Genomic DNA, 27903 nt, shown 5'->3' with positions numbered 1-27903 from the left:
CTGCGCTGAGCCATACGGTACTGCGCTGGTTCTGTTCTCGAGGACAGGGATGTTTTGCCCCAGCTCGGCCGCCGTACGCCGCTCCCGCCAGCCGCTCCGCGCCGCTCCTTCCCGCCCTGCACTGCATTCTTTTTAGCCGCCGGCCGCCATTTTGGAAGTGGGCAAACGGTTTGGTCCTCCCCTTGCGAGCTGCTGTTCGCCGGGAGGAGAAATGGGGAGATGTGGGGAAGGAGGAAGGGCAGAGCTTCAACTTACAGCGAAAGGCAGCGCGGGACTCGCGGCGGTGTGGGAAGAGGAAGGGAAGAAACAGGGAAGGGGGGGTGCCCGGAAGCAAGATGGCGTCCGCAGCGTCACGGGGGTGGATAAAAGCGCTACGGCGGCGCGGCGGGGCCAGCGCGGTTGGCGGGAGCGGGAAGCGGTGAAAGAAGCTGTGGAGAGAGGCCGGCCGGAGCCATGCACGTCGTGAAGAGAGGTGAGGGAGAACCCCAGGGTCCGGGGAGGGCATCAGCCGGGCATGGGGGAGGGTGTCCCCTGGCACCGGGGGGGAGGGAAGGGGAAGAGTGAGGTCACCTCTTTGAGGGGGGGAAATGTCCCTTCATGGCAACGGGGGTGGGGGCTGACCCCTCTGATCTGGGGGGGTGGGGGTCCTCTCGTGGGCACCATGGGACCCCCTCTGCTTTGGGGGTTGCTTCTTAGGGTACCTGGTGCGAGGGGATGAGAGCTCTCTGCTTTGGGGAGGGCTCCTCTCATGGCACCTGGACCCCCTCTGCTTTGGGGGTCCCTAAAGTGGCCCTTGGACCCCCTCTGCTTTTGGGGGTCCCTAAAATGCCCCTTGTGCCCCTTCTACTTTCGGGTGGGGGTGTCCCTAAAGTGGCCCTTGCACCCCTTCTGCTTCGGGGGGAGAGGACCCCTCTCATGGCACCTAAGGTGGGGACCCTCCTCTGCTCTGGGGAAGGTTGGGTGGGGTCCCCCTAGTTCGATTTAAGAGGCTCTCCCCCCCAAACCCTCTGTGCTTCCTCCTCACCCCTTGGCCAGAAGAGAGGTCTCCATCCGTTGGGGGATAGCTGAGGTGGCCCTCAAGTGGCTTCTCTTCCCCTCATGGTGGGGGAAGAAGTGGGCTGCTGGGGGGGAAGGCAGGGTGCTGGGGTCCCTTGGGACTGCAGGGGCAGTGACCTTGTCCCCCACTTGCCCCCCAGATGGGCGCCAGGAGAGGGTCATGTTTGACAAGATCACCTCCCGCATCCAGAAGCTCTGCTACGGCCTCAACGCCGACTTTGTGGACCCGGTGAGTCCCCCCCGGGGCCTCCCAAAGCCTCTGGAGGCCTCCACCAAAACCACAGCAGGGGGTGAGAGGAGGCTGCTGGATGGGGGCTCCACCTTCTTCTCCCTGGCCTGGGGAGGACGGTTTGCCCTCCATGGGTTGCCCACCTGGATTGGCCTCCATAAATTTGCCTCCCTGAACTGGCCTCCATGACTTGGCCTCCTTCTTGCCCAGAGAGGCTGTGGACATCTCCTCCCTGGAGGTCCTCCAGGTTAGGTTGGAGGAGGCCTTCACCAACCTCTTAGTGGGAGGTGTCCCTGCCTGTGGCATGGGGATTGGAGCTGGAGGGCCTTAAAGGTCCCTTCCAACCTGTTGTAGGATTCTCCTGAGTCTTTGGTGATGGTGAGAAGGAAGGTTTCTGCTCCTTCTAATGGTGCAGAGTGAGGCTGGCAGGAGGTCAAGGGAGGTTCTGCTGCCCCTCTGCTCTGCCCTGGGGAGGCCACAGCTGCAGGGCTGGGGCCAGGGCTGGGCTGCGCTGCCCAGGCCAGAGCCTGGGAAGTGCTGGGGAGAGTCCAGGGGAGGCTGGGGAGAGGCTGAGGGCCAGAGAAGGGCAGGGAAGCTGGAGAAGGGTCTGGGGAAGTTGTGAGGAGCAGCTGAAGGAGCTGGGGGGGTTGAGGCTGCAGCAGAGGAGGCTGAGGGGAGACCTTGTGGCTCTCTGCAGCTCCCTGAGAGCAGCTTGCAGCCAGCTGGGGCTCAAGGGCTGCTCCTGAGGGCTGGGCCAAGAGGAGATGGCCTCAGGTTGTGGCAGGGGAGGTTGAGCTTGGCCCTGAGGAGCAATTGGTGCCCCTTGAGGGGTGCCCAGGTTGACCTGGGGGAGGCTGCTGAGGCTGCAGCAGAGCAGCCCCAGAGAGGACCTGAGCAATGCTCAGCAAGAGCTCAAGGAGCTGTGGGGGGCAAGAGCCTGGGGCTGGCATCTGCTGAGTGGTGCCCAGGGCTCAAGGGGACCCAAGTGGCAGCTAGGAGGTGCCAGCAGGAGCAACTTGTTTGGGGTGAGGCTGCTGGAGAGGCCTGGAGCAGGCTGCCCAGAGAGGCTGTGGAGAGCTTCCAACCCCCCCTGGCCATGGTGCCCCTGGGGCAAAGCTGCTGTGGGGGTGGTTGATCCTAATCCCATTGGTCTCTGCCATGGCTCCAGCCTGCTCAGGTGCCCCCTGTAGCTGCTCAGGTGCCCCCTGTAGCTGCTCCACTAGCAGATCCACATTTTTTGCCCCCCTCCCACCCCCAAAGCCAGAGGACTAACCTGGAGGCCTTCCCCTTCTCAGGCCCAGATCACTATGAAGGTCATCCAGGGGTTGTACAGTGGAGTCACCACGGTGGAGCTGGACACCTTGGCTGCTGAGACAGCTGCCACCCTGACCACCAAGCACCCAGACTATGCCATCCTGGCTGCCAGGATTGCTGTCTCCAACCTGCACAAGGAGACCAAGAAGGTCTTCAGTGGTGAGTCCCCCGTGGAGGGCAGGAGGCCAGAAAGGGCTGGAGGGAGAGGTTCAGGAGGGGAGAGGGAGATGTCCTTCAGAAGAAGCCACTCAGTGCCCACTGAGTCCAGGCCAAGGTTGTGGTGGTCTCCAGGGGTCAGCATTTGGGTCAGGTCTTGGTCAACATCCTCAGCAGCAGCCTGGGTGAAGGGGCAGAGGGGAACCTGCAACCAGTTTGCTGATGGGACCAGGCTGGGAGCAGTGCTGACAGCCCTGAGGCTGTGCTGGCAGCCAGGGAGCCCTGGGCAGGCTGAGAGCTGGGGGAGAGCAACCTCCTGAAGGCCAAGCAGGGCAAGGGCAGGGTCCTGCCCCTGGGCAGGGACAACCTCCTGCAGCAGCACAGCCCAGGGGGGAGCTGCTGGGGAGCAGCTGCCAGGAGAAGGAGCTGGGGGTGCTGGGGGCAAGGAGGTGCCCAGCAGCCAGCAAGGTGCCCTGGGGGACAAGGAGGTCAAATGTGCCCTGGGGGGCATGGAGCAGAGTGTGGGCAGCAGCAGGGGCAGGGAGGTTGTGCTGCCCCTCTGCTCTGCCCTGGGGAGGCCACAGCTGCAGGGCTGGGCTGCCCAGGTCAGAGCCTGGGAAGTGCTGGGGAGAGGCTGAGGGCCAGAGGAGGACAACAAAGGTGGGGCAGGGCCTGGAGAAGGAGGAGAAGGCTGTGGAGAAGTTGTGAGGAGCAGCTGAGGGAGCTGGGGGGGTTGAGGCTGCAGCAGAGGAGGCTGAGGGGAGACCTTGTGGCTCTCTGCAGCTCCCTGAGAGCAGCTTGCAGCCAGCTGGGGCTCAAGGGCTGCTCCTGAGGGCTGGGCCAAGAGGAGATGGCCTCAGGTTGTGGCAGGGGAGGTTGAGCTTGGCCCTGAGGAGCAATTGGTGCCCCTGGAGGGGTGCCCAGGCCTGTGGCAGGCTGCCCAGGGCAGGGGTGGAGTGCCCATGGCTGGAGGGGTTGGGAAGCTGTGGTGCTGAGGGCCCTGGGGTGGTAGGGCCCTGGGGCAGAGCTGGGGCCATTCTTGGACTCCATCACCTTCAAGGTCTTCTCCAACCCAACCCCACTCTGATTCAAGCCATAAGAGGCTTTTTCCCCCCTGCATGGACATCTGGTGGGAAGCTCCAAACCTCCTGAGACCCAGCCTTAGCCCTTGGGACAGGAGGAACTGGTGAAGAAGGCTGAAGCTGGGTGAAAGGGACTTGGGTAGAAGCCACCCTGAGAGGTTCAAGATGTGGTGGGAACCCATCTCTACCTTCCCCCCAAGGGATGTAGCTGTGGGTAGCTCAACCACTCCTTTGGGAAAGGTTGAGCCATGGTGGAGGACCTTCCCTCAGAGCTGAGGTTGGCTCAGTTGGCTTTGCTCTCTGGAACCTCTTGGGGAGCTCCATCCCATGGTTGGTCACCACTTCATCCACTCAACCTTCTCCAAGCCAACCAAGATTCAGACCTGGGTTGATTCCACGAAGGGGTCAAGGATCCAGAGGGCATTCTGAGGTGTTTGGGAGGCCCTCCCTGGAGGTGTGTGTTTGGGAGGCCCTCCTTGGAGCCCTTTCTCTGCTGCTGTAGATGTGATGGATGACCTCTACCACTACATCAACCCTCACAACGGGAAGCACTCCCCCATGATCTCCAAAGAGACCTTGGACATCGTGGTGGCCAACAAAGATGTGAGTGAAGTGACCGTGGGCTGGGGGGAAGGGCTTGGGACCTCCAAGGGTTCAATTTGGGGCAGAAAAATGAAGTTTCTTCCTTTTCTTCATCCAACCATGGATGGTTGAGAAGAAGGTGGTGGAGAAAGCGGAGGAGAACTTCTTGGTCTTGGAGATGGAGGGATGGAGGCTACCCTAGTGGTTGGGTGACGGGTTGTGGGTGGAGTTTCTTCTCAACCATCTTCTGGTGGAGCTTTAGTGGAAGAAAAGACCCAAAATGGCTCATTTTAGTTGGGCAAAAACTTCTTCAATCCTTGAGTGGCCTTTAGGAGACTTTTCCATCACCGACCTCAACCTGTGAGTGGCCTCCAAGAGGCCTTTCGCCGCCATCCTCAACCCCTGAGTGGCCTTCCAGAGGCCTTCTTGCCGCCGTCCTCAACCTGTGAGTGGCCTCCAAGAGGCCTTTCGCCGCCATCCTCAACCCCTGAGTGGCCTTCCAGAGGCTTTCTTGCCGCCAACCTCAACCCCTGAGTGGCCTCCAAGAGACCTTTCGCCGCCGTCCTCAACCTGTGAGTGGCCTTCAACCCCTTGAATGGCCTTCAAGAGACCTTCTCGCCACCATCTTCGACCTTTGAGTGGCCTTCAAGAGAGCTTCTTACCAACCTCTTCAGTCCTTGAGTGGCCTTCCAGAGGCCTTCTCGCCGCCGACCTCGACCCCTGAGTGGCCTTCCAGAGGCCTTCTCGCCGCTGTCCTCGACCCCTGAGTGGCCTTCCAGAGGCCTTCTCGCCGCCGACCTCGACCCCTGAGTGGCCTTCCAGAGGCCTTCTCGCCGCTGTCCTCGACCCCTGAGCGGCCTTCCAGAGGCCTTCTCGCCGCTGTCCTCGACCCCTGAGTGGCCTTCCAGAGGCCTTCTCACTGCCCTCCTCGACCCCTGAGTGGCCTTCCAGAGGCCTTCTCGCCGCCGTCCTCAACCTGTGAGTGGCCTTCAACCCCTTGAATGGCCTTCAAGAGACCTTCTCGCCACCATCTTCGACCTTTGAGTGGCCTTCAAGATTGCTTCTTACCAACCTCTTCAGTCCCTGAGTGGCCTTCCAGAGGCCTTCTCGCCGCTGTCCTCGACCCCTGAGTGGCCTTCCAGAGGCCTTCTCGCTGCCAACCTCGACCCCTGAGCGGCCTTCCAGAGGCCTTCTCGCCGCCCTCCTCGACCCCTGAGCGGCCTTCCAGAGGCCTTCTCGCCGCCCTCCTCGACCCCTGAGCGGCCTTCCAGAGGCCTTCTCGCCGCCCTCCTCGACCCCTGAGCGGCCTTCCAGAGGCCTTCCTGCCGCCCTCCTCGACCCCTGAGCGGCCTTCCAGAGGCCTTCCTGCCTCCCTCCTCGACCCCTGAGCGGCCTTCCAGAGGCCTTCCTGCCGCCCTCCTCAACCTGTGAGTGGCCTTCAACCCCTTGAATGGCCTTCAAGAGACCTTCTCGCCACCATCTTTGACCTTTGAGTGGCCTTCAAGATTGCTTCTTACCAACCTCTTCAGTCCTTGAGTGGCCTTCCAGAGGCCTTCCTGCCGCCCTCCTGGACCCCTGAGTGGCCTTCCAGAGGCCTTCTTGCCGCCCTCCTCGACCCCCTGAGTGGCCTTCCAGAGGCCTTCTCGCCGCTGTCCTCGACCCCTGAGTGGCCTTCAACCCCTTGAATGGCCTTCAAGAGGCCTTCTCGCCACCATCTTTGACCTTTGAGTGGCCTTCAAGAGAGCTTCTCACCACCATCTTTAACCCTTGAGCAGCCCTCCAGAGGCCTTCTCGCCGCCCTCCTCGACCCATGAGCGGCCTTCCAGAGGCCTTCTCTCCACCACCTTTGACCTCTGAGTGGCCTTCAAGAGAGCTTCTTACCAACCTCTTCAGTCCTTGAGTGTCCTTCGTGACAGCTTCTCACCACCATCTTTAACCCTTGAGTGGTCTTCAAGAGGCCTTCTGATTGCCACATTGATCCTTCTGGTAGACCTTTGAGGTCGAAATGGTTCCACCAGAAGACCTTTGTGGACCCTCAGCTTGAGGGACTGCAAAATAAACCTCCCCCCAATTTTTCTCTTTTTGTCTCTTGCCAGCGTCTGAACTCAGCCATCATCTATGACAGAGACTTCTCCTACAACTACTTTGGCTTCAAGGTAATCACCAGGAAGGATCTCCACAGCCTTCTGGGATCAGGCCTTTTGGGATGGAAGGAGATTTGTGGAATGGGCTGGGTTGAAGGCACCTTCCAAGGCCATGGGAGGGGTTGGGTTGAAGGCACCTTCCCTGGAGTGTCTCCAGCAGATCCTCTCTGGGGCTGCTCTGCTGCAGCCTCAACTCCCCCCCCATGGCTGTCAGCTGCTCCTCACAACTTCTCCAGACCCTTCTCCTTCCCCAGACCCTTCCCCACCTTTGTTGTCCTCCTCTGGCCCTCAGCCTCTCCCCAGCCTCCCCTGGACTCTCTCCAGCACTTCCCAGGCTCTGCCCTGGGCAGCCCAGCCCTGGCCTCAGCCCTGCAGCTGTGGCCTCCCCAGGGCAGAGCAGAGGGGCAGCACAACCTCCCTGCCCCTGCTGCTGCCCACACTCTGCTCCATGCTCCCCAGCACACCTCCTTGTCCCCCAGAGCACCTTGCTGGCTGCTGGGCACCTCCTTGTCCCCCAGCACCCCCAGCTCCTTCTCCTGGCAGCTGCTCCCCAGCAGCTCCCCCCTGGGCTGTGCTGCTGCAGGAGGTTGTCCCTGCCCAGGGGCAGGACCCTGCCCTTGCCCTGCTTGGCCTTCAGGAGGTTCGTCTCCCCCAGCTCTCAGCCTGCCCAGGGCTCCCAGGCACTGCCAACACAGCCTGAGGGCTGCCACTGCTGCTCCCAGCCTGGTCCCATCAGCAAACTGGCTGCAGGGTCCCCTCTGTGCCTTCATCCAGGCTGCTGCTGAGGATGTTGGCCAAGTGGTGGCCCACTGTTGTGATGCAGCTGCTCTGTTCACCCCGAGCACAGCTTCCAGGACAGGATGTAAGCAGGAGCAGCAGGTTACACAGCAAAGCACGTGTGTCACATCTGCACTGGCTGTTTTCTACTGGCATCTGTGTCATGAAGGCCTACAATAGGTCAAAACAACCAAACAGTATTTTAACACATCCAACCAAATTCTGCCCAGTTCCTCTCCTTCAGTTCCAAGGTGTTCACCTTCTTCTCTGAGTCACAGAATTAACAGAGCCTGCTCTAACAGAGCCTGCCTCTGAGCAGAGGCAAATCTTCCCCATAGCCTGCCAAAGCTATCCAAACCCAACCCTTCTCTTACACCTCCCCCTGCTTTCTTTTTCTGATAGAACAACACTTTTGATTGACCTTTCCAACATTCTTTGCATACATAGAAGGAAGCAGGAGTCCAACAGGCTGGCATTCAACAAGTCCAAGTGCCAGGTGCTGCACTTTGGCCATAACAACCCCATGCAGAGCTACAGGCTGGGCTCAGAGTGGCTGGAGAGCAGCCAGGCAGAGAGGGACCTGGGGGTACTGGTTGAGAGTAGGCTGAACTGCTCATGCCAGCAGTGTGCCCAGGGGGCCAAGAAGGCCAATGGCATCCTGGCCTGCATCAGGAACAGTGTGGCCAGCAGGAGCAGGGAGGTCATTGTGCCCTGTCCTCAGCACTGGTTAAGGCCACACCTTGAGTGCTGTGTCCAGTTCTGGGCCCCTCAGGTGAAGAAGGACATTGAGATGCTGGAAGGTGTCCAGAGAAGGGCAACAAAGCTGGGGAGGGGTCTGGAGCACAGCCCTGGGAGGAGAGGCTGAGGGAGCTGGGGTTGCTTAGCCTGGAGAGGAGGAGGCTCAGGGGAGACCTTCTTGCTCTCTCCAACTCCCTGAAGGGAGGCTGTAGCCAGCTGGGGGTTGGTCTCTTCTCCCAGGCAGCCAGCAGCAGAACAAGAGGACACAGTCTCAAGCTGTGCCAGGGGAGGTTTAGGCTGGAGGTGAGGAGAAAGTTCTTCCCAGCAAGAGAGATTGGCCATAGGGATGTGCTGCCCAGGGAGGTGGTGGAGTCCCCATCCCTGGAGGTGTTCAAGAGGGGACTGGATGTGGCCCTTGGAGCCATGGTTTAGCAGTCATGAGGTGTTGGGTGACAGCTTGGACTTGATGATCTCTGAGGTCTCTTCCAGCCCTATTGATTCTCTGATTCAAACTAACTATACAGCAAAAGTTCTGCCCCAGAGTGTGTCGAACAGACTGATGGAACCCATCGAGGACACAATGCTCAGCCTGTACCAATTAGCTCATTCTAACACAACTGGCATAAGAGATGATGAAAGATAACAAAACTTCCAGCTGCATTTCAGCAACCAGCTCACCTTCCTTTCCACTTCTCTTACAAGGTCAGAACACAAGCAGAGCAGTTGCTTCTTTCAGCCAGAAAGTTCCATCCTACAGTTGGGAACTCAAACTTCTTTGTGACTTGCCTGATCTCTCACAGGAGGACTTAGGTCTTTTCTGGTTCCAGTTCTTACATTTCCCTATTCTTATTAATAAAGGAGACTTGATTAAGCCTGAACACACTGTACACAAGGACTAAGACACAAAGAGCTGCACCTACAGCAAACCCAATCTTTAGCACTATCTCTTGCAATCTGCTTCAAAGCTGTGTTGCATCCTTATTTCTTTTTTCTTTCTAAGATGGTCCAAACTTATAGAAGTGTTTAGTGTCAGCAAGATCCCTCCTTTAATCCAGAAGGGTAGAGCTGGCCAGGCTCTGGCTCCACAGATAAGGAAAATGCTTGCAGGTAAACAGCCAGAGTGAAAAGGCTCCTTCACTGGGCCAGAGATGACAGCCTGAATATTCATGGTTCTGACCCCTACACCTTGAGTCCTGTGTCCAGTTCTGGGCTCCTCAGTTTAGGAAAGATGTTGAGATGCTGGAAGGTGTCCAGAGAAGGGCAACAAAGCTGGGGAGGGGTCTAGAGCCACAGCCCTGTGAGGAGAGGCTGAGGGAGCTGGGGTTGCTTAGGATTGGATTCAGCTTGGAAGTAGAGAGATAAAGAACTTTCTTAAACAGTATATACATATAGAGAGAGATATACAGATATGTAACAATAACAGTTAAGGAACAAGGGTGGATGTAAGGAACTACAAACCCAGTCCTTTGCAAAGGCAGAGATGTAGCAGGGAGCCAGTGGCAGTCCTTGAGCAGGTAAAGGCAGGGGCCAAGAGTGCTAATGGCTGCAGTGTCCTCCTTTTTATAGGAGCAGTGTGGCCAGCAGGAGCAGGGAGGTCATTCTGCTCCTGTACACTGCACTGGTTTGGCCACACCTTGAGTCCTGTGTCCAGTTCTGGGCCCCTCAGGTTAGGAAGGACATTGAGATGCTGGAAGGTGTCCAGAGAAGGGCAACAAAGCTGGGGAGGGGTCTGGAGCACAGCCCTGTGAGGAGAGGCTGAGGGAGCTGGGGTTGCTTAGCCTGCAGAAGAGGAGGCTCAGGGGAGACCTTCTTGCTCTCTCCAACTCCCTGAAGGGAGGCTGTAGCCAGCTGGGGGTTGGTCTCTTCTGCCAGGCACCCAGCACCAGCACAAGAGGACACAGTCTCAAGCTGTGCCAGGGGAGGTTTAGGCTGGATGTTAGGAAGAAGTTCTATACAGAAAGAGTGATTGCCCATTGGAATGGGCTGCCTGGGGAGGTGGTGGAGTCATCATCACTGGAGGTGTTCAGGAGGAGACTTGATGGGGTGCTTGGTGCCATGGGTTAGTTGATTAGGTGGTGTTGGTTGATGGGTTGGACTCAATGATCTTGAGGGTCTCTTCCAAGCTGGTTTGTTCTATTCTATAGGCTTGCTGGACAGGGAGAAGGAGTGGAACAGACTGACTCAGTTTCCCAGGGGGAAAACCCCCTGCAGGGAGAGCAATGCTCTCACAAGCCCTCCCCACCATGCTTCCAGGATGGGCATAACCCATCACACTTTTGTAGACAAGAGACTCATATCAGAAAGAGAAGGTGGGGAGGGGGAACTGACAGGCTCAGCAAAGCCATGGTAGCTACAGAAGGGAGGTGGGGTGGTGGTGGGGAGAATGAATTGGCAGCAGCTGCCCTTCCAGGCAGCCTCCAGGTGAAATGCAGGATCTTTCCATGGCACAGAGTCCCATGGGAGGTGATAGCAGCGATTTTGAGCTTCACTGATGGTTTGGAGCCTGAAACTTGAGTAGACACCACTGTTTGTTCTGCAAACTGCATTGGCCCCATGCTCTTTAACATCTTTATTGATGATCTGGCTGAGGGCACTGAGTCCATCAGCAGTCAGTTTGCAGATGACACCAAGCTGGGGGCAGGAGTTGAGCTGCTGGAGGGTGGAGAGGCTCTGCAGAGGGACCTTACCAGGCTGGGCAGATGGGCAGAGTCCAGGGGCATGAGATTGAACACATCCAAGTGCCAGGTGCTGCACATTGGTCACAGCAACCCCAGGCTGTGCTACAGGCTGGGCTCAGAGTGGCTGGAGAGCAGCCAGGCAGAGAGGGACCTGGGGGTGCTGGTTGAGAGTAGGCTGAACATGAGCCTGCAGTGTGCCCAGCTGGCCAAGAGGGCCAATGGCTTCCTGGCCTGCATCAGGAGCAGTGTGGCCAGCAGGAGCAGGGAGGTCATTGTGCCCTGTCCTCAGCACTGGATAGGCCACACCTTGAGTGCTGTGTCCAGTTCTGGGCCCCTCAGGTTAGGAAGGAGGTTGACTTGCTGAAAGGTGTCCAGAGAAGGGCAACAAAGCTGGGGAGGGGTCTGGAGCACAGCCCTGGGAGGAGAGGCTGAGGGAGCTGGGGTTGCTTAGCCTGGAGAGGAGGAGGCTCAGGGGAGACCTTGCTCTCTCCAACTCCCTGAAGGGAGGCTGTAGACAGGCAGAGGTTGGTCTCTTCTCCTAGGCATCCAGCACCAGAATAAGAGGACACAGTCTCAGGGTTTAGGTTAGATGTTAGGAAGAAGTTCTACACAGAGAGTGATTGCCCATTGGAATGGGCTGCCCGGGGAGGTGGTGGAGTCACCATCCCTGGAGGCGTTCAGGAGGACACTGGCTGGGGTGCTTAGTGCCATGGGTTAGTTGATTAGGTGGTGTTGGTTGATGGGTTGGACTCAATGATCTTGAAGGTCTCTTCCAAGCTGGTTTATTCTATTCTATTATTCTCCACTCCCTGTTGCTGGATGGTAGTGCACACAATTTACAGCAGCATTTCTTGAAGTAGACTCAAGTGTCTGGCAATCAGTGTTTGTTTTCTTCTCTAAGGTAGGCATTGGTGGTGGAGTTTGGGGGGGAGGTTGTTGAACACCTCAGACCTTCAGCTCTTAACCACCTTGGACTCAACCACAGTGGACTTAGATGACCTTGAAGGCCCCTTCCAACCCAACCCATTCCATGATCTTAGGACTCCTTAGGTCTTGTTTTAAGGAGGAGAAATGGAGTTGATGTTTGGTACTGCTTCTCCTGAATCTTGGGGTGAGGACCATGAAGGTGGTGGAGTGTGGTGGGGAGGTTGTAGACCACCTCAGACCTTCAGCTCTTCTCAACCACCTTTCTTCTCTCTCTTTTCAAGACCCTGGAACGTTCCTATCTGCTGAAGATCAACTCCAAAGGTAAGAAGTCTCCATGTCCATCTCAAGTCTTCTTTGAAAGTCAAGATGGTAGCTCAGAAGAAGGGGTTGAGGAGGTCAAGAAGCTTCCTCCAATCTTTCCAGGGAAACCACTATGGCCTGGGTTGGGGAACCAGCAGAAGCTTCTCAGTTGGTGGTCTTCTGGAGAAGTCTTTTTAGGCTAAGAAATTCAGGGTTGGTTTGGTGGCAACCCTGTGCTGGAGTCGAGAAGAGAAGTTGGTCCAGGTGGACCTCATGAGGGTCAACAAGGCCAAGGGTCAGGTCCTGCAGCTGGACTGGGACAACCCCTGGGGTCCATGTAGGCTGGGAGGGGGAAGGGCTGGAGAGCAGCCCTGGAGAGTTGCCACCTGCAGTGCTGGGGCAGCTCTGGAGGCCTCAGCACAGGCAGGGAGCTGCTGGAGCAGGCCCAGAGGAGGCCACAGCCATGCTGGGAGGGCTGGAAGGGCTCTGCTGGGATGCCAGGCTGGGAGAGTTGGTGTTCAGCCTGGAGAAAAGAAGGCTCCAGGGAGACCTTCTGATGGAGGAGGTTGCCCAGGGAGGTGCTGGAGAAGGTCATGGAGGAAGTTTTGGAGTCCATATCCTTGAGTTTTTCCCCCTGAGTGGGTCAAGTCCTGACCAAAGTGATCTGGTTCTCCTTCTTGAGGAGAAGATTGGGATGGAGACCTCTAGAGGTTCTTCAGAGCTGGATCCTTCTGGGTTTCTAAGCAGACCATGGTTGGGAGGTGGTTGGTTGCACGTTGCCTGTGCCCCCCAGGAGCCTGGGGGGGATGGAGCAGAACTAGAAGTGGGGACATCCAGAGTGGATGTCAGGAGGAAGCTCTTCCCCATGAGGGTGGTGAGAGCCTGGCACAGGTTGCCCAGGGAGGCGGTGGAAGCCTCATCCCTGGAGGTGTTGAAGGCCAGGCTGGAGGTGGCTGTGAGCAACCTGCTCTGGTGTGAGGTGTCCCTGCCCATGGGCAGGGGGGGCTGGAACTGCCTGAGCCTTGAGGTCCCTTCCACACCTACCAATTGTTCTCTGGTTCTTGTGTTGCTCCTGGGCAGTGGCTGAGCGTCCCCAGCACATGCTGATGAGGGTGGCTGTGGGAATCCACAAGGAGGACATCGAGGCAGCCATCGAGACCTACAACCTGCTGTCGGAGCGCTGGTTCACCCACGCCTCCCCCACGCTCTTCAACGCCGGCACCAACCGCCCCCAGCTCTCCAGGTACCTCCTGCAAGCCAGCCTGGTGCCCCCCAGTGCTCTGAGAGCAAAGGTTGGAGGTGGGGACTCTGCAGACAAAATGCTTGAAGCCTTGAGCCAGCCCAGCCCTAGCCAGCTCTGAGCCAACCCAGCTCACCCCAGCTCAGCTCTGAGCCAACCTGACTCAACCCAACCCAGCTCTGAGCCAACCCGGCTCAACTTTGACCCAAATCTGACCCAGCTCAATCCTGCCCCAAGTCTGACTCAACCCAACCCAGCTCTGCTCCAAGCCATCCCAATATCTGCTACCAAACCCAGCCCAACCCGAGCCCTCCCCAAGCCAAGCCCGCCCTGACCCAATCCAAGCTCTCCCTAACCCAACCCAAGCCCTCCCCGACCCAAGCTGAGCCCTCCCTGACCCAAGCCAAGTCCTCCCTGATCCAAGCCAAGTCCTCCCTAACCCAACCCAAGCTGAGCCCATGCTGAGCCCTCCCCAACCCACACCAAGCCCTCCCTGACCCAAGCTGAGCCTTTCTTGACCAGACCTAACCCAAGCTGAGCCCTCCCTGACCCAACCTGACCCAAGCCAAGTCCTCTCTGATCCAAGCCAAGTCCTCCCTAACCCAACCCAAGCCAAGCCAAGCCCTCCCTGACCCAAGCCGAGCCCGCCCCAACCCTCCCCAAGCCAAGCCAAGCCTTCCCTGACCAGACCTAACCCAAGCTGAGCCCTCCCCGACCCAAGCCGACCCAAGCCAAGTCCTCCCTGATCCAAGCCAACTCTTCCCCAAGCCAAGCCAAGCCAAGCCAAGCCCTCCCTGACGCAAGCCAAGCCCACCCCAACCCTCCCCAAGCCAAGCCAAGCCTTCCCTGACCAGACCTAACCCAAGCTGAGCCCTCCCTGACCCAAGCCAACCCAAGTCAAGTCCTCCCTGATCCAAGCCAACTCCTCCCCAAGCCAAGCCAAGCCAAGCCAAGCCCTCCCTGACCCAAGCCAAGCCCACCCCAACCCTCCCCAACCCAAGCCAAGCCTTCCCTGACCAGACCTAACCCAAGCTGAGCCCACCCCGACCCAAGCCGACCCAAGCCAAGTCCTCCCTGATCCAAGCCAAGCCCTCCCTGACCCAAGCCGAGCCCACCCCAACCCTCCCCAACCCAAGCCAAGCCTTCCCTGACCAGACCTAACCCAAGCTGAGCCGTCCCCGACCCAAGCCGAGCCCTCCCTGATGCAGGCCAGCCCAAGCCCTCCCTGCTGCACCCCAGCTCTCCCCCAGTCCTCCCCTCCTCCTCCCCCCGGCTCCTGAACATCAGCTACAGACTGATCCTTGGCTGTCAAGGAGCTCGGGGCTGCCCCAGCCCCCGCTGGCTCCTTTTGGGGGCTGTCCTTTGGCCTCTGAAGCTGTTTGTTGCCCTGCAGCTGCTTCCTGCTGTGCATGAAGGACGACAGCATCGAAGGCATCTACGACACCCTCAAGCAGTGTGCCCTCATCTCCAAGTCCGCCGGCGGCATCGGCCTGGCCGTCAGCTGCATCCGGGCCACCGGCAGCTACATCGCTGGGGTGAGCCGGGGCCCGGGCTTGCCGCCGCGGCGGGGGGCCTCTGCGGGGCTGCAGAGGGTGCAGAGCGCAGAATGGAGGGGGTTGGAAGAGACCTCAGAGAGCAGCCAGCCCCACCTCTCCCCCTGCAGCATCCCATCCGCTCAGCCCTGGCACCCAGGGCCTCGTCCCGGCTCTGTTCAAACACCGCCCGAGGTGGTGACTCCAGCGCCGCCCTGGGCAGCTCACCCCAGGGGTCAGTCTCTTTCTGAGTGGTTCAGGCAACAAGGCCAAGTGGCCAGGTCCTGCCCTCGGGTCACAACAACCCCAAGCAAGGCTCCAGGCTTGGGGCAGTGTGGCTGGAAAGCTGCCTGGCAGGAAGGGACCTGGGGGATGGTAAGGGACAAGCAGCTGAAGAGGAGCCAGCAGTGTGCCCAGGTGGCCAAGAAAGCCAAAGGCCTCCTGGCTGGGATCAGAGAAGCTGTGGCCAGCAGGAGCAGGGAGGGGATTGTCCTACAGAGTGAACCAGGTTGGAAAAGACCTTTGAGATCATCAAGTCCAACCTCTCACCCAACAGCATCCAATCAACTCAACCATGGCACTGAGGGCCTCATCCAGGCTGTTCTTAAACAATTCCTTGCCCTTTTCTGGCCCTGCACTGCCCTCAATGTCCTTCTGGCAGGAAGGGCCCAACCCTGCCCCCAGGATTTGAGGTGGCCAGGGTGGACAATCCCTGCCCTGCTCCTGCTGCCCACCACCATTGCTGTTCCAGCCCAGGTTGCTGCTGCCCTCTTTGCCCACCTGGGCACCCCCTGGCTCCTCTCCAGCCTCTGCCACCAACCCCCCCAGGGCCTTTCCCCACCAGACACTTCCCAGCCCCTCTGCCCCCAGCCTGGAGCCTTCCTGGGCTTGCTGTGCCCCAGCCCTTACCCTTGGTGCCCCTTATACCCTTGGTCTTGTGCTGGGAGAGCAGCCCTGGGGGGAAGGACTTAGGGGAGCTGGTGGCTGAAGAACAGAGCCAAGGAGGTCCAGATTAGGTCCCCAGCTGGCTGCTCTCCAGCCTATGCCACCCACCACCCCCTCCCCCTCTGTGTCCTTTCCCCCCTGGGCACTTTCCCAACCACTCTGCCCCAGGCTTTTAAGCAGCAGAACTTTGCAGGCCCTTGCTGCAGGACCTCCAGGAGGTACAGCTGCAGCTCCTGAGGGAGAGGTCCTTGAGTGGTTCCTCTTTGTCTCTGCAGACCAATGGCAACTCCAACGGCCTGGTGCCCATGCTGAGGGTCTACAACAACACCGCTCGCTACGTGGACCAGGGGGGCAACAAGGTACCAACCCCACAGCCCCCCCTGGGGGTCCCTCAGCTCCCAGGGTCAGCTTCCACCCCTGCCCAAGGTGGTCCACAGGAAGTCCTTGAGATGATGGAGGGCTTGGTGGGGACCCAAAAACCACAGCAGGGTTTTTGCCAAGCATTCTTCTTGGGCATCTGGGGGGGTTGGGGATCTTCTCCATGAGATGGAGGTGGCAGAGGAGCTTCTTGGCCTGGGTGTGGTGGACATGGGACAGGAGCTTCTTGGCCTGGGTCTTGGTCTCTCTTGCATGGCCTGGAGTGATTTAAGGTTGGAAGCCTTTAGATCCTTCATCTTCAGGTGGTCCAGAGGATATCTTTTGGCCACTCAATAAGTTCTGGAGAAGCTGTGAGGAACAGCAGCAAGTCCCAAACCCACCCAGAGATGAAGAGGAACCCCCAAAACCCCAAGCCCAAAGGCTCCCAAAGCTCTGGGTAGCTCAGGCTGTTGAATGCCCTCAGAAGCTGGGCAGATGTCACCTCCCTGACCTTGCTCTCCTCACCTTGCTGCTCTTTGCTGTCCCAGAGGCCTGGAGCCTTTGCCATCTACCTGGAGCCTTGGCACTTGGACATCTTTGAGTTCCTTGACCTGAAGAAGAACACTGGGAAGGAGGAGCAAAGAGCCAGGGACCTCTTCTTTGCCCTCTGGATCCCAGACCTCTTCATGAAGAGAGTTGAAAGCAACCAGGTGAGAAGCTTGGGAAGGTTGGGAAGTGGAGGGGGGAGGTGGTGAGCAGCCATGAGATGGAGCTCCCCAAGGGTTCCAGGCAGTGAAGGAACTTCCTGGTGGACAGCCAAGAACTTTCCTGGACAACCAAGAACCCTCCTGGCTGGTGGAGAGTGGAGCTGGAGATGCTTTGGGGCTTCACCTTCCAGCCTTTGGCTGATGGTTGCTGATGCTTTGGGTTACAATGTGGACTTTGGAGGTTCCTCAGCAGATCAAAACCTTGAAGGTGGCTTCAGGGAGGCTTCTTCTCTTGGCTTACAGCTTGAGGAGCAACCATTTCACTGAGCTCCAGCATGGTGCTGCTGGTGGGAAGGGACCTCTGGAGCTCAGCCAGGGCCAGGGCCACCCCCAGCAGCTTGCCCCAGGGGCACCATGGCCAGGGGGGGTTGGAAGCTCTCCACACAAGGAGACTCCACAACCTCTCTGGGCAGCCTGGGCCAGGCCTTGGTCACCTTCAAGCCAAGAAGTTTCTCCTCATCTTCAGCTGGAGGCCTTCCCTGGACTCTCTCCAACAGATCCCCTCCGTGGCTGCACTGCTGCAGCCTCAACTCCCCTCAGCTGCTCCTCACAACTTCTCCAGACCCTTCTCCTCCTTCTCCAGACCCTTCCCCACCTTTGTTGTCCTCCTCTGGCCTTCAGCCTCTCCCCAACCTCCCCTGGACTCTCCCCAGCACTTCCCAGGCTCTGGCCTGGGCAGCCCAGCCCTGGCCCCAGCCCTGCAGCTGTGGCCTCCCCAGGGCAGAGCAGAGGGGCAGCACAACCTCCCTGCCCCTGCTGCTGCCCATACTCTGCTCCATGCCCCCCAGCACACCTCCTTGCCCCCCAGGGCACCTTGCTGGCTGCTGGGCACCTCCTTGTCCCCCAGCACCCCCAGCTCCTCCTCCTGGCAGCTGCTCCCCAGCAGCTCCCCCCTGGGCTGTGCTGCTGCAGGAGGTTGTCCCTGCCCAGGGGCAGGACTCTGCCTTTGCCCTGGTGGACCTTCAGGAGGTTCCTCTGCTGGCAGAGGTGGTTCCTAGGTCCTCAGGAGCAGAAGCAGAGGGGTTAGGACCTGCAGAAGAAGTTGAAGGTGGCTACAGAGGTTGTCCCTGCTTGCAGGACTGGTCCTTGATGTGCCCCAACGAATGTCCTGGGCTGGATGAAGTCTGGGGGGAAGAATTTGAGAAGCTCTATGAGAGGTAAGAAGACCCCAAAAGGGGTGAGGTTGGACCCCAAGAGGGGTGAGGAGGACCCAGGGGAGGCAAGGCTAGACCCAAGAGGGGTGAGGCTGGACCCAAGGGAGGTGAGGGTGGACCCAAGGGAGGTGAGGTTGGACCCAAGAGGGTCAAGGTGGAGCCAAGAGGTGAGGTTAGACCTAAGAGGGAAGAGGTGGACCCAAGGGAGTGGGGGTGGACCTATGAGAGGTGAGTGAGCTCAAGAGGGGCAAGGTGGAGCCAAGAGGTGTAAGGAGGATCCAGGGGAGGTGAGGTTAGACCCAAGAGAGGTGGGGTGGGCCTAGGAGAGGTGAGGTGAACTCAAGAGGGGCAAGGTGGAGCCAAGAGGAGTGAGGTGGACCTGAGAGGGGTGAGGAGGATCCAGGGGAGGTGAGGTTAGACCCAAGAGAGGTGGGGTGGGCCTAGGAGAGGAGAGGTGAACTCAAGAGGGGCAAGGTGGAGCCAAGAGGAGTGAGGTGGACCCGAGAGGGGTGAGGAGGATCCAGGGGAGGTGAGGTTAGACCTGAGAGGGACAAGGTTAGCCCCAGGAAGGGCAAGGTGGACCCAAGAGGGATGAGATGAACCCAAGGGAGGTGAGGCTGGACCCAAGAGGGGCAAGGTCACCCCCAGGAGGGTCAAGGTGGACCCAAGAGGACAAGTGGTCCTAAGAGGTGAGGTAGCTCCATGAGATCTCCTAGACTGAAGGCCTTGCCTAGCTGAGAACTTGGCTTGGTCTTCACCATGGTTCTTCTGAGGCCCATTCTTGAGGGTCTTTGGCCACCTTCCCTTGCAGCTATGAGAGGCAGGGCCGGGTGCGGCGCGTGGTGAAGGCTCAGCAGCTCTGGTACTCCATCATCGAGTCCCAGACAGAGACTGGCACCCCCTACATGCTCTACAAGGACTCCTGCAACAGGAAGAGCAACCAGCAGAACCTGGGCACCATCAAGTGCAGCAACCTCTGCACTGAGATCGTGGAGTACACCAGCAAAGAGGAGGTGAGGGGAGAAAGGGCTCCTGGAGAAGCTTGGGAGAGGAGTGGGCTGCTCCTCCACAAGCTTCCTTGGAAGGTCATGGAAGGGGTTGGGAAAGATCTTCCAAGGTGATGGAGGCCAAGCATGAGCCCAGCACTGCCCCAGCACCACCACCCCATGGCCCTCAGCACCACAGCTCCACACCTTCCCAACCCCTCCAGCCATGGGCACTCCACCACTGCCCTGGGCAGCCTGCCACAGGCCTGGGCACCCCTCAAGGGGCACCAATTGCTCCTCAGGGCCAAGCTCAACCTCCCCTGCCACAACCTGAGGCCATCTCCTCTTGGCCCAGCCCTCAGGAGCAGCCCTTGAGCCCCAGCTGGCTGCAAGCTGCTCTCAGGGAGCTGCAGAGAGCCACAAGGTCTCCCCTCAGCCTCCTCTGCTGCAGCCTCAACCCCCCCAGCTCCCTCAGCTGCTCCTCACAACTTCTCCACAGCCTTCTCCTCCTTCCCCAGACCCCTCCCCAGCTTCCTTGCCCTGCTCTGGCCCTGCCCCAGCCCTCAAGCTCCTCCTGGCAGGGAGAGCCCAACCCTGCCCCCAGGCTTGCAGCTGTGGGCTCCCCAGTGCCCAGCCCAGGGACACAATCCCTGCCCTGCTCCTGCTGCCCACACCATTGCTGCTCCAGCCCAGGCTGCTGCTGCCCTCCTTGCCCACCTGGGCACCCCCTGGCTCCTCTCCAGCCTCTGCCACCAACCCTCCCAGTGCCTTTACCCCCAGGTACTTCCCAGCCCCTCTGCCCCCAGCCTGGAGCCTTCCTGGCCTTGCTGTGGCCCAGGGGCAGGTCCCAGCCCTTGCCCTTGGTGCCCTCATCCCATTGGCATCCCCCATGGTCCCAAACCCCTCTGTAGCTCCCTCCTGCCCCTCCAGCAGCTCAACTCCAACCTGCCTGAGGTCTCTTCCACCCCACACCCAGCTCAGCTCTGGAGCCACAAAGGAGACGAGGATTCCATATCCCCAGCTTTAACTGTTCCTTGGCCCTCTGCCTCTACCTCCTTTGGATGGAGACTGATGGAGGCCTAGAGCAGAACTGCTGAGGGTTTGGAGAGGCTTTTGCTGCCCTTTTTTCACCCCCATTTTTGTCCTCCTGCCTCCTCCTCTCCAGGTTGCAGTCTGCAACTTGGCCTCCATCGCCCTCAACATGTACGTCACCCCCGAGCACAGCTACGACTTCAAGAAGCTGGCTGAGGTCACCAAGGTCATTGTCAGGAACCTCAACAAGATCATTGACATCAACTACTACCCAGTGCCAGAGGTGAGGCCTCCCCTCAGCTTGAATGCTGCTTAGGATCATCACAGAGTGGTCAGGGCTGGAAGGGACCTCAAGGCTCAGCCAGTCCCAACCCTGGGGACACCTCACACCAGAGCAGGCTGCTCACAGCCACCTCCAACCTGGCCTTGAACACCTCCAGGGATGAGGCTTCCACCACCTCCCTGGGCAACCTGTGCCAGGCTCTCACCACCCTCATGGGGAAGAGCTTCTTCCTCACATCCAATCTCAATCTACCCACTCCTAGTTCTGCTTCATCCCCCCCAGTCCTATCCCTCCCTGACACCCTCTAAAGTCCCTCCCCAGCTTTCCTGTAGCCCCCTGCAGATACTGGAAGGCCACAAGAAGGTCTCCTTGGAGCCTTCTCCTCTCCAGAGTGAACAACCCCAACTCCCTCAGTCTGTCTCCAGCCCTCTGCTCCTCCTCATGGCCCTTCTCTGGACACCTTCCAGCATCAGATCCTTCCTGGAACAGAGGCTCCAGGGCTGGATGCAGTCCTCCAGCTGCTTGCCTGGCCCAAGGGCTGCTCACAAAGGACCTCAGCTTCTCCAGCCTGGCCTTGGGGCAACCACACAGTGGCCCCAGGGATCCTGAGGATTGGTGGTGGGATGGATTGGAAGAGATCCTCCAAGGTGGTGGAGTCCAAGCATGGCCCTGGCACTGCCCCAGGACCACCACTCCTTGAGCTTCAATGACTTGAGAGCTTCAATGTCCTCAGGGACCTCTTCTCCACCAAGCTCTTGGTCTTCACCCCTGAGTCCTGGCTCCTTGGTCACTGTCCCCTTGGTCCCTAAGAGCGACCACCACCAGCAATGACTTCTCAGAGCCCTCCCCTTGGTACCCAAAGTTCTTCCAACAGAGAGGAACTGGGCAAAACAGGGGAGGAGGCTTCTTGCACCCCTGAAGTTGGGTCCTTCCTGGAGCTCCTTCCCAGCCAACCTTCTGAGCTGACCTCTTTGCTTCCACCCCCGCCCAGGCCGAACGCTCCAACCGGCGCCACCGGCCCATCGGCATCGGCGTGCAAGGCCTGGCAGATGCCTTCATCCTGATGAGGTTCCCCTTTGAGAGCCCTGAGGCCCAGCTCCTCAACCAGCAGATCTTTGAGACCATTTATTATGGAGCTCTGGAAGCCAGCTGTGAACTTGCCAAGGAGCAGGGACCCTACGAGACCTACCAAGGCTCTCCAGTCAGCAAAGGAGTAAGTAGCAGGAGACACTCGGGGGGGAGGGCGAGGAGGGTGATGAAGCTCTGGGCCCAGAGGAGGAGGTGGAACTCTAGGCCAGGAGGGGGATGATGGAACTGTGGACCAGGAGGAGTTGTGGGATGGGAAACACCTTGGGCTGGTGGTGGTGGAAGGGTGGAAATGGAGCTTGAGTTGTCCTCCCTTGGGTTCTAGCACTATGGAAGGGTTTAGGTTGGAAGAGAGCTTGAAGATGATCCAAGTCCAACCATGAGCCCATCACTGCCCCAGGGCACCACCGCCCCATGGCCCTCAGCACCACAGCTTCCCAACCCCTCCAGCCATGGGGACTCCACCACTGCCCTGGGCAGCCTGCCACAGGCCTGGGCACCCCTCCAGGGGCACCAATTGCTCCTCAGGGCCAAGCTCAACCTCCCCTGCCACAACCTGAGGCCATCTCCTCTTGGCCCAGCCCTCAGGAGCAGCCCTTGAGCCCCAGCTGGCTGCAAGCTGCTCTCAGGGAGCTGCAGAGAGCCACAAGGTCTCCCCTCAGCCTCCTCTGCTGCAGCCTCAACCCCCCCAGCTCCCTCAGCTGCTCCTCACAACTTCTTCACAGCCTTCTCCTCCTTCCCCAGACCCCTCCCCAGCTTCCTTGCCCTGCTCTGGCCCTGCCCCAGCCCTCAAGGTCCTCCTGGCAGGGAGGGCCCAACCCTGCCCCCAGGCTTGCAGCTGTGGGCTCCCCAGTGCCCAGCCCAGGGGCACAATCCCTGCCCACCACCATCGCTGCCCAGTGGTTCTTGGCTGATGGCAGAGGAGCTTCACTCAGGTCAGGAGCAGGAAAGGAGAGGTCAGCTGAGAACATGAGGGCCAAAACCTGGAGAAGAAGTTGTCCTGTCTCATTTGTCCCATGCTTGGTGTTCTCCTCTCTCATTTGGGCCATGCTTGGTGTCCCTCAGGTGCTGCAGTACGACATGTGGGACGTTACCCCCACCCAGCTCTGGGACTGGAAGACCTTGAAGGAGAAGATTGCCAAGTGAGTAAGGCTCAGGGAAGGGATTTGGTGGCTTCAAGGGTTCGGTGCAGGACTTCTGTGGACTCCTGTCTGGAGAGGTCTTCTTGGGATCTTGGTACTGAGATCTCTTGATCATGGCATCTTCATCTTGGGATGTTGATCGTGGGACCTTCATGAGATCTTGAGGTCTTGATTCTGGGATCTCCATTCTGGGATCTTCTTGAGATCTTGATCTTGAGGTCTTGATCATGGGATCTTCATGAGATCTTGATGTCTTGATCTTGAGGTCTTGATTCTGGGATCTCCATCCTGAGAGCTTCTTGGGATCTTGATCTTGAGGTCATGATCATGGGATCTTGATCATGGGATCTTCATGAGATCTTGAGGTCTTGATTCTGGGATCTCCATCCTGAGATCTTGACATCTTGATCTTGAGATCTTGATTGTGGGATCTTCATGAGATTTTGATCATGGGATCTTGACCCTGAGAACTTGATCATGGATGTTCATGAGAGCTTGATCTTGGGATCTTGATCTTGAGGTCTTGAGTAATGGGATCTTCTTGAGATCTTGATCTTGAATCACAGGATCTTCATGGGATCTTGAGATCTTGATCATGGGATCTTCATGAGATCTTGATCTTGAGGTCTTGATCCTGGGATCTTCTTGACATCTAGATCTTGAGATCTTGATTGTGGGATCTTAATGAGATTTTGATCATGGGATCTTCCTGAGATCCTGAGGTCTTGATTGTGGGATCTTGATCATGAGATCTTGGGATCTTCTTGGCATCTTGGGATCTTGATTTTGGGGTCTTCATGGGATCTTCTTGAGATCTTCATGGGATCTTCTTGAGATCTTGATCACGAGTCCAGTGGAGCTTCCCAATAGCAAAGACTTGGCTGGGCTTCCATGGTGACCTCCTGAGTCCAGTGGAGCTTCCATGGTGACCTGAGTCCAGTGGAGCTTCTCTTGTGTTCCTCAAGGTGACCTCCTGAGGGTTTTGCAGGTCAGCCTGAGGAGCTCCTGACCAGCTTGAGCTGAGCTCTTCCTACTGCTCCTCTAACCTCTGCTCTTTCTGGCTCTCTCCTGCCCTCTCCACCCTCTGCTGAGCCTCTCCTTCTGCTCCCCAGGTATGGGGTGAGGAACAGCCTCCTGATCTCCCCCATGCCCACGGCCTCCACGGCTCAGATCCTGGGCAACAACGAATCCATCGAGCCCTACACCAGCAACATCTACACCCGCAGGGTCCTCTCCGGGGAGTTCCAGGTGAGCAACCACCTGGGGCCACAGCATGCACCCCAGCCCAGCCCTGCCCCAGCACCATCCCCCATGGCCCTCAGCACCACGGCTTCCAAACCCCTCCAGCCATGGGGACTCCACCACTGCCCTGGGCAGCCTGCCTCAGGCCTGGACAAGCCTCATGGGGAAGCCCTTTGGGCCACCCAATCCCCTTGGTTCACCCAACCCCTTGGGCCACCCAATCTTCAGATCACTCAAGCCTTGGTCCCCCCACCCTGCATTGGTTCCCCCTGGGCTACCCAACCTTTAGATCACTCAAGCCTCAGGCCACCCAATTCCCTTGGGCCACCCAACCTTTATATCACTCAACCCCTTTGGTCCCCCCCAACCCCTTGGTCCCCCCAACCCTTTCCTTCTCTGCCCCTTTCAGGTGGTCAACCCTCACCTGTTGAAAGACCTGACAGAGAGAGGCCTGTGGAGTGAGGAGATGAAGAACCAAATCATTGCCCACAATGGCTCCATCCAGGTAGGGCTGAAGGTCCAGGGAGAAGAGGCTTGGACAGTTCTGGATCTCCTGGGGGGTTGGTGGGGAGACCTCAGAGTTCCTCAGGACAGGGATGGGTTGCAAAGAGCTGCTCTTCTCAGGCCCACCAGCAGAAGATCTCCTGCTTCAGCTGGGAGCTTTCTCCATGCCTGGGTGGCTTCAGAAGCAGGGTGCTGAGGTTCAGAGAAAGTCTGGCCACCACAAACCTTCTCAGACCCACCAGGAGAAGATCTCCTGCTTCAGCTGGGAGCTTTCTCCATGCCTGGGTGGCTTCAGAAGCAGGGTGCTGAGGTTCAGAGAAAGTTTGGCCACCACAAACCTTCTCAGACCCACCAGGAGAAGATCTCCTGCTTCAGCTGGGAGCTTTCTCCATGCCTGGGTGGCTTCAGAAGCAGGGTGCTGAGGTTCAGAGAAAGTTTGGCCACCACAAACCTTCTCAGATCCACCAGGAGAAGATCTCCTGCTTCAGCTGGGAGCTTTCTCCATGCCTGGGTGGCTTCAGAAGCAGGGTGCTGAGGTTCAGGAAGACCTTGGCCACCATAAACCTTCTTTCTAACCCTAACTTCTTGAAGCCTCCTCAACTGCTGTACCTCTTGGATGACCTTTTGGGAAGGTCCTCACCGCTTGGCCTCCAACTCTTGGCCAATCTTGGCCAACACTTCCTGTTTGGTTTTTTTCCCTTCTCAGAACATCCCTGAGATCCCTGAGGACCTGAAGCAGCTCTACAAGACAGTGTGGGAGATCTCCCAGAAGACCATCCTGAAGATGGCAGCTGCCAGAGGAGCTTTCATCGACCAGAGCCAGTCCCTCAACATCCACATTGCAGAGCCCAACTATGGGAAGCTCACCAGCATGCACTTCTATGGCTGGAAGCAGGTCACTGGGAGCACTGGGAGACACTGGGAAGCACTGGGCAGGGGCCAGCAGTTGTGGTGGAGATGTTCCTCTATCAAGAGGTTGACATGGTTGGGTCTCAGGAGGAGGTGGAGACGTTCCTCCATCAAGAGTTGACTTGGTTGGGTCACAGAAGGAGGTCACAGGAAGCACTGGGCAGGGGCCAGCAGTTGAGGTGGAGATGTCCCTCTATCAAGATATTGGATTGGTTTGGTCTCAGAAGGAGATGGAGATGTTCTTCCAACAAGATTGGACTTGGTTGGGTGTCAGAAGGAGGTGGAGATGTTCTTCCATCAAGAGTTGACTTGGTTGGGTCACAGGAGAAGGTCACAGGGAGCACTGGGAAGCACAGGGAGCACTGGGCAGAGGCTAGCAGTTGAGGTGGAGATGTTCCTCTATCAAGAGGTTGACATGGTTGGGTCTCAGGAGGAGGTGGAGATGTTCCTCCATCAAGAGTTGACTTGGTTGGGTCTCAGGAGGAGGTTACTGGGAGACACTGGGTAGCACTGGAAGCACTGGGCAAGGGGCCAGCAGTTGAGGTGGAGATGTTCCTCCAACAAGAGGTTGACTTGGTTGGGTCTCAGGAGGAGGTGGAGATGTTCCTCCATCAAGAGTTGACTTGGTTGGGTCTCAGGAGGAGGTGGAGATGTTCCTCCATCAAGAGTTGACTTGGTTGGGTCTCAGGAGGAGGTTACTGGGAGACACTGGGTAGCACTGGGAGCACTGGGCAAGGGGCCAGCAGTTGAGGTGGAGATGTTCCTCCAACAAGAGTTGACTTGGTTGGGTCTCAGAAGGAGGTTACTGGGAGACACTGGGTAGCACTGGGCAGGGGCACAGCACGTGAGGTGGTGATGTTCCTCCAACAAGAGTTGACTTGGTTGGGTCTCAGAAGGAGGTTACTGGGAGACACTGGGTAGCACTGGGCAGGGGCACAGCACGTGAGGTGGTGATGTTCCTCCAACAAGAGTTGACTTGGTTGGGTCTCAGAAGGGTTAGAAGGTTCTCCAATGGCACAGAGGTGGTTGATGCCCCATGGCTGGCACCCGTCCAGCATAGATTGTTTGGGGCTCTCAGCAACCTGCTCTGGTTGGGGATGTCCTGTGTAGGGGGTTTGACCAGATGGGCTTGGAAGGTGCCTCCAACCCAACCCCTTCCATGATTCCATGACCTCTGAAAATCCTTCCAACCCAACCCATTCCTTCACCTTGAAGGTGACCTCAACCCAACCCATTCCGTGACCTTGAAAGGTCCTTCCAACCCAACCCATTTTGACTCCATGACCTTGGAAGGTGCCTTCAACCCAACCCATTCCACAACTCCATGACCATTGAAGCTCCTTCCAACCCAACCCATTCCTTCACCTTGAAGGTGACTTCAACCCAACCCATTCCGTGACCTTTGAAGGTGACCTCAACCCAACCCATTCCATGATCTTTGAAGCTCCTTCCAACCCAACCCATTCCATGATCTTTGAAGCTCCTTCCAGCCCAACCCATTCCATGATCTTTGAAGCTCCTTCCAACCCAACCCATTCCATGATCTTTGAAGCTCCTTCCAACCCAACCCATTCCATGATCTTTGAAGCTCCTTCCAACCCAACCCATTCCATGATCTTTGAAGCTCCTTCCAGCCCAACCCATTCCATGATCTTTGAAGCTCCTTCCAACCCAACCCATTCCATGATCTTTGAAGCTCCTTCCAACCCAACCCATTCCATGGCCTTGGAAGGTGCCTCAACCCAATCCATTCCATGACTCAATGACCTTATAAGGTCCTTCCAACCCATTCTGTGACCTTAGAAGGTGCCTTCAACTCAACCCATTCCATGCTTCCATGACCTCTGAAGGTCTTCTCCTCACCCTCCTTGCTCTCCAGGGCCTGAAGACTGGGATGTACTACCTGAGGACCAAACCAGCTGCCAACCCCATCCAGTTCACCCTCAACAAGGAGAAGCTGAGGGAGAAGGAGAAGACCTCCAAGGAGGAAGAAGAGAAGGAGAGGAACAAAGCAGCCATGGTCTGCTCCTTGGAGAACCGAGAGGAGTGTCTCATGTGTGGCTCCTAGAAGAGGTCCACCCAAGACCTTGGGGTGGAGTCCTCCTGAGCTGTGACCTTGGGGAGGGCTTGGGCCTGGTGGGCCAGGGTGGTCCCAGCTGGGTTTTGGACCTTCTCCAGGTGGTTTGGGGGTTGGACCACAGGTGGCTCATGAGAAGCTTTGTGGTAGTGGTTTGGTAGCTAGGGAGCTTCCTCCAAACATCTTCTGGGAGTAGTCTTCATGTTGAAGTCTTCTGGGGTGGGGTAGGATGGGGATTAAAGATCTGTTCTGAGGACTTCAGAGGTTCTGCTCAATCTCTTCTGGTGGCCCCAGAGGAAGAGATGGACCTGAGGGACTGGCAGCATTCCAGGGGTGCTGGAGGCTCTCTCTGGTGGGGACAACTTGGCTTCTAGCTTGGAGGACTCCACCACTACCAGGGAGACCTTTCCTCATCACTTCCAACTCCTTGTCCTACCTCAAGACCTTTCCTCACCATCTCCTCCTCCTTGCCCCACCACCAGAAGAGCCTTCCTCACCATTTCCTCCTCCTACCTCAAGAACCTGCCTCACCATCTCCTCCCCCTTGTCCCCCCTCAAGACCTTTCCTCACTATTTCCTCCTCCTTGTCCAGGGAGCTCTGAAGCTTCTCCCTCTCTCTGAAGGTTCTTCTCCAAAAGGAGACCTTCCTAAAGCAGAGTTCTGA

The 27903-nt window shown here is 58.0% G+C and overlaps 1 protein-coding gene across 2 annotated transcripts; it reads left to right on the top strand.

The window, feature by feature from the left end:
• The first annotated feature begins 379 nt into the window (after nucleotides 1-379).
• RRM1 (ribonucleotide reductase catalytic subunit M1) lies at nucleotides 380-27453 on the top strand. 2 transcript variants are annotated; one of them, XM_054164685.1, is made up of 19 exons: nucleotides 380-472; nucleotides 1197-1285; nucleotides 2581-2758; nucleotides 4340-4440; nucleotides 6516-6575; nucleotides 11965-12004; nucleotides 13064-13226; nucleotides 14617-14758; nucleotides 15976-16059; nucleotides 16606-16767; nucleotides 17902-17981; nucleotides 18790-18991; nucleotides 20130-20279; nucleotides 21271-21492; nucleotides 22431-22507; nucleotides 23620-23755; nucleotides 24159-24254; nucleotides 24960-25148; nucleotides 27042-27453. In XM_054164685.1, exons 1-19 carry the CDS (start codon nucleotides 454-456, stop codon nucleotides 27228-27230), a joined length of 2379 nt encoding a protein of 792 aa, XP_054020660.1. In that variant the 5' UTR covers nucleotides 380-453; the 3' UTR covers nucleotides 27231-27453. The 2 variants fall into 2 exon arrangements, with proteins under 2 accessions (XP_054020660.1, XP_054020661.1); XM_054164686.1 differs by lacking the exons at nucleotides 380-472; nucleotides 1197-1285; nucleotides 4340-4440 and having other exon boundaries at nucleotides 2586-2758.
• Nucleotides 27454-27903: the final 450 nt, after the last annotated feature.

The sequence above is a fragment of the Dryobates pubescens genome, chromosome 10 (assembly GCF_014839835.1).
Source record: "Dryobates pubescens isolate bDryPub1 chromosome 10, bDryPub1.pri, whole genome shotgun sequence".
NCBI lineage: Eukaryota > Metazoa > Chordata > Aves > Piciformes > Picidae > Dryobates > Dryobates pubescens.
The sequence above is the reverse complement of the archived record's forward strand: the minus strand, read 5'-3'. Positions and strand labels throughout refer to the sequence as shown.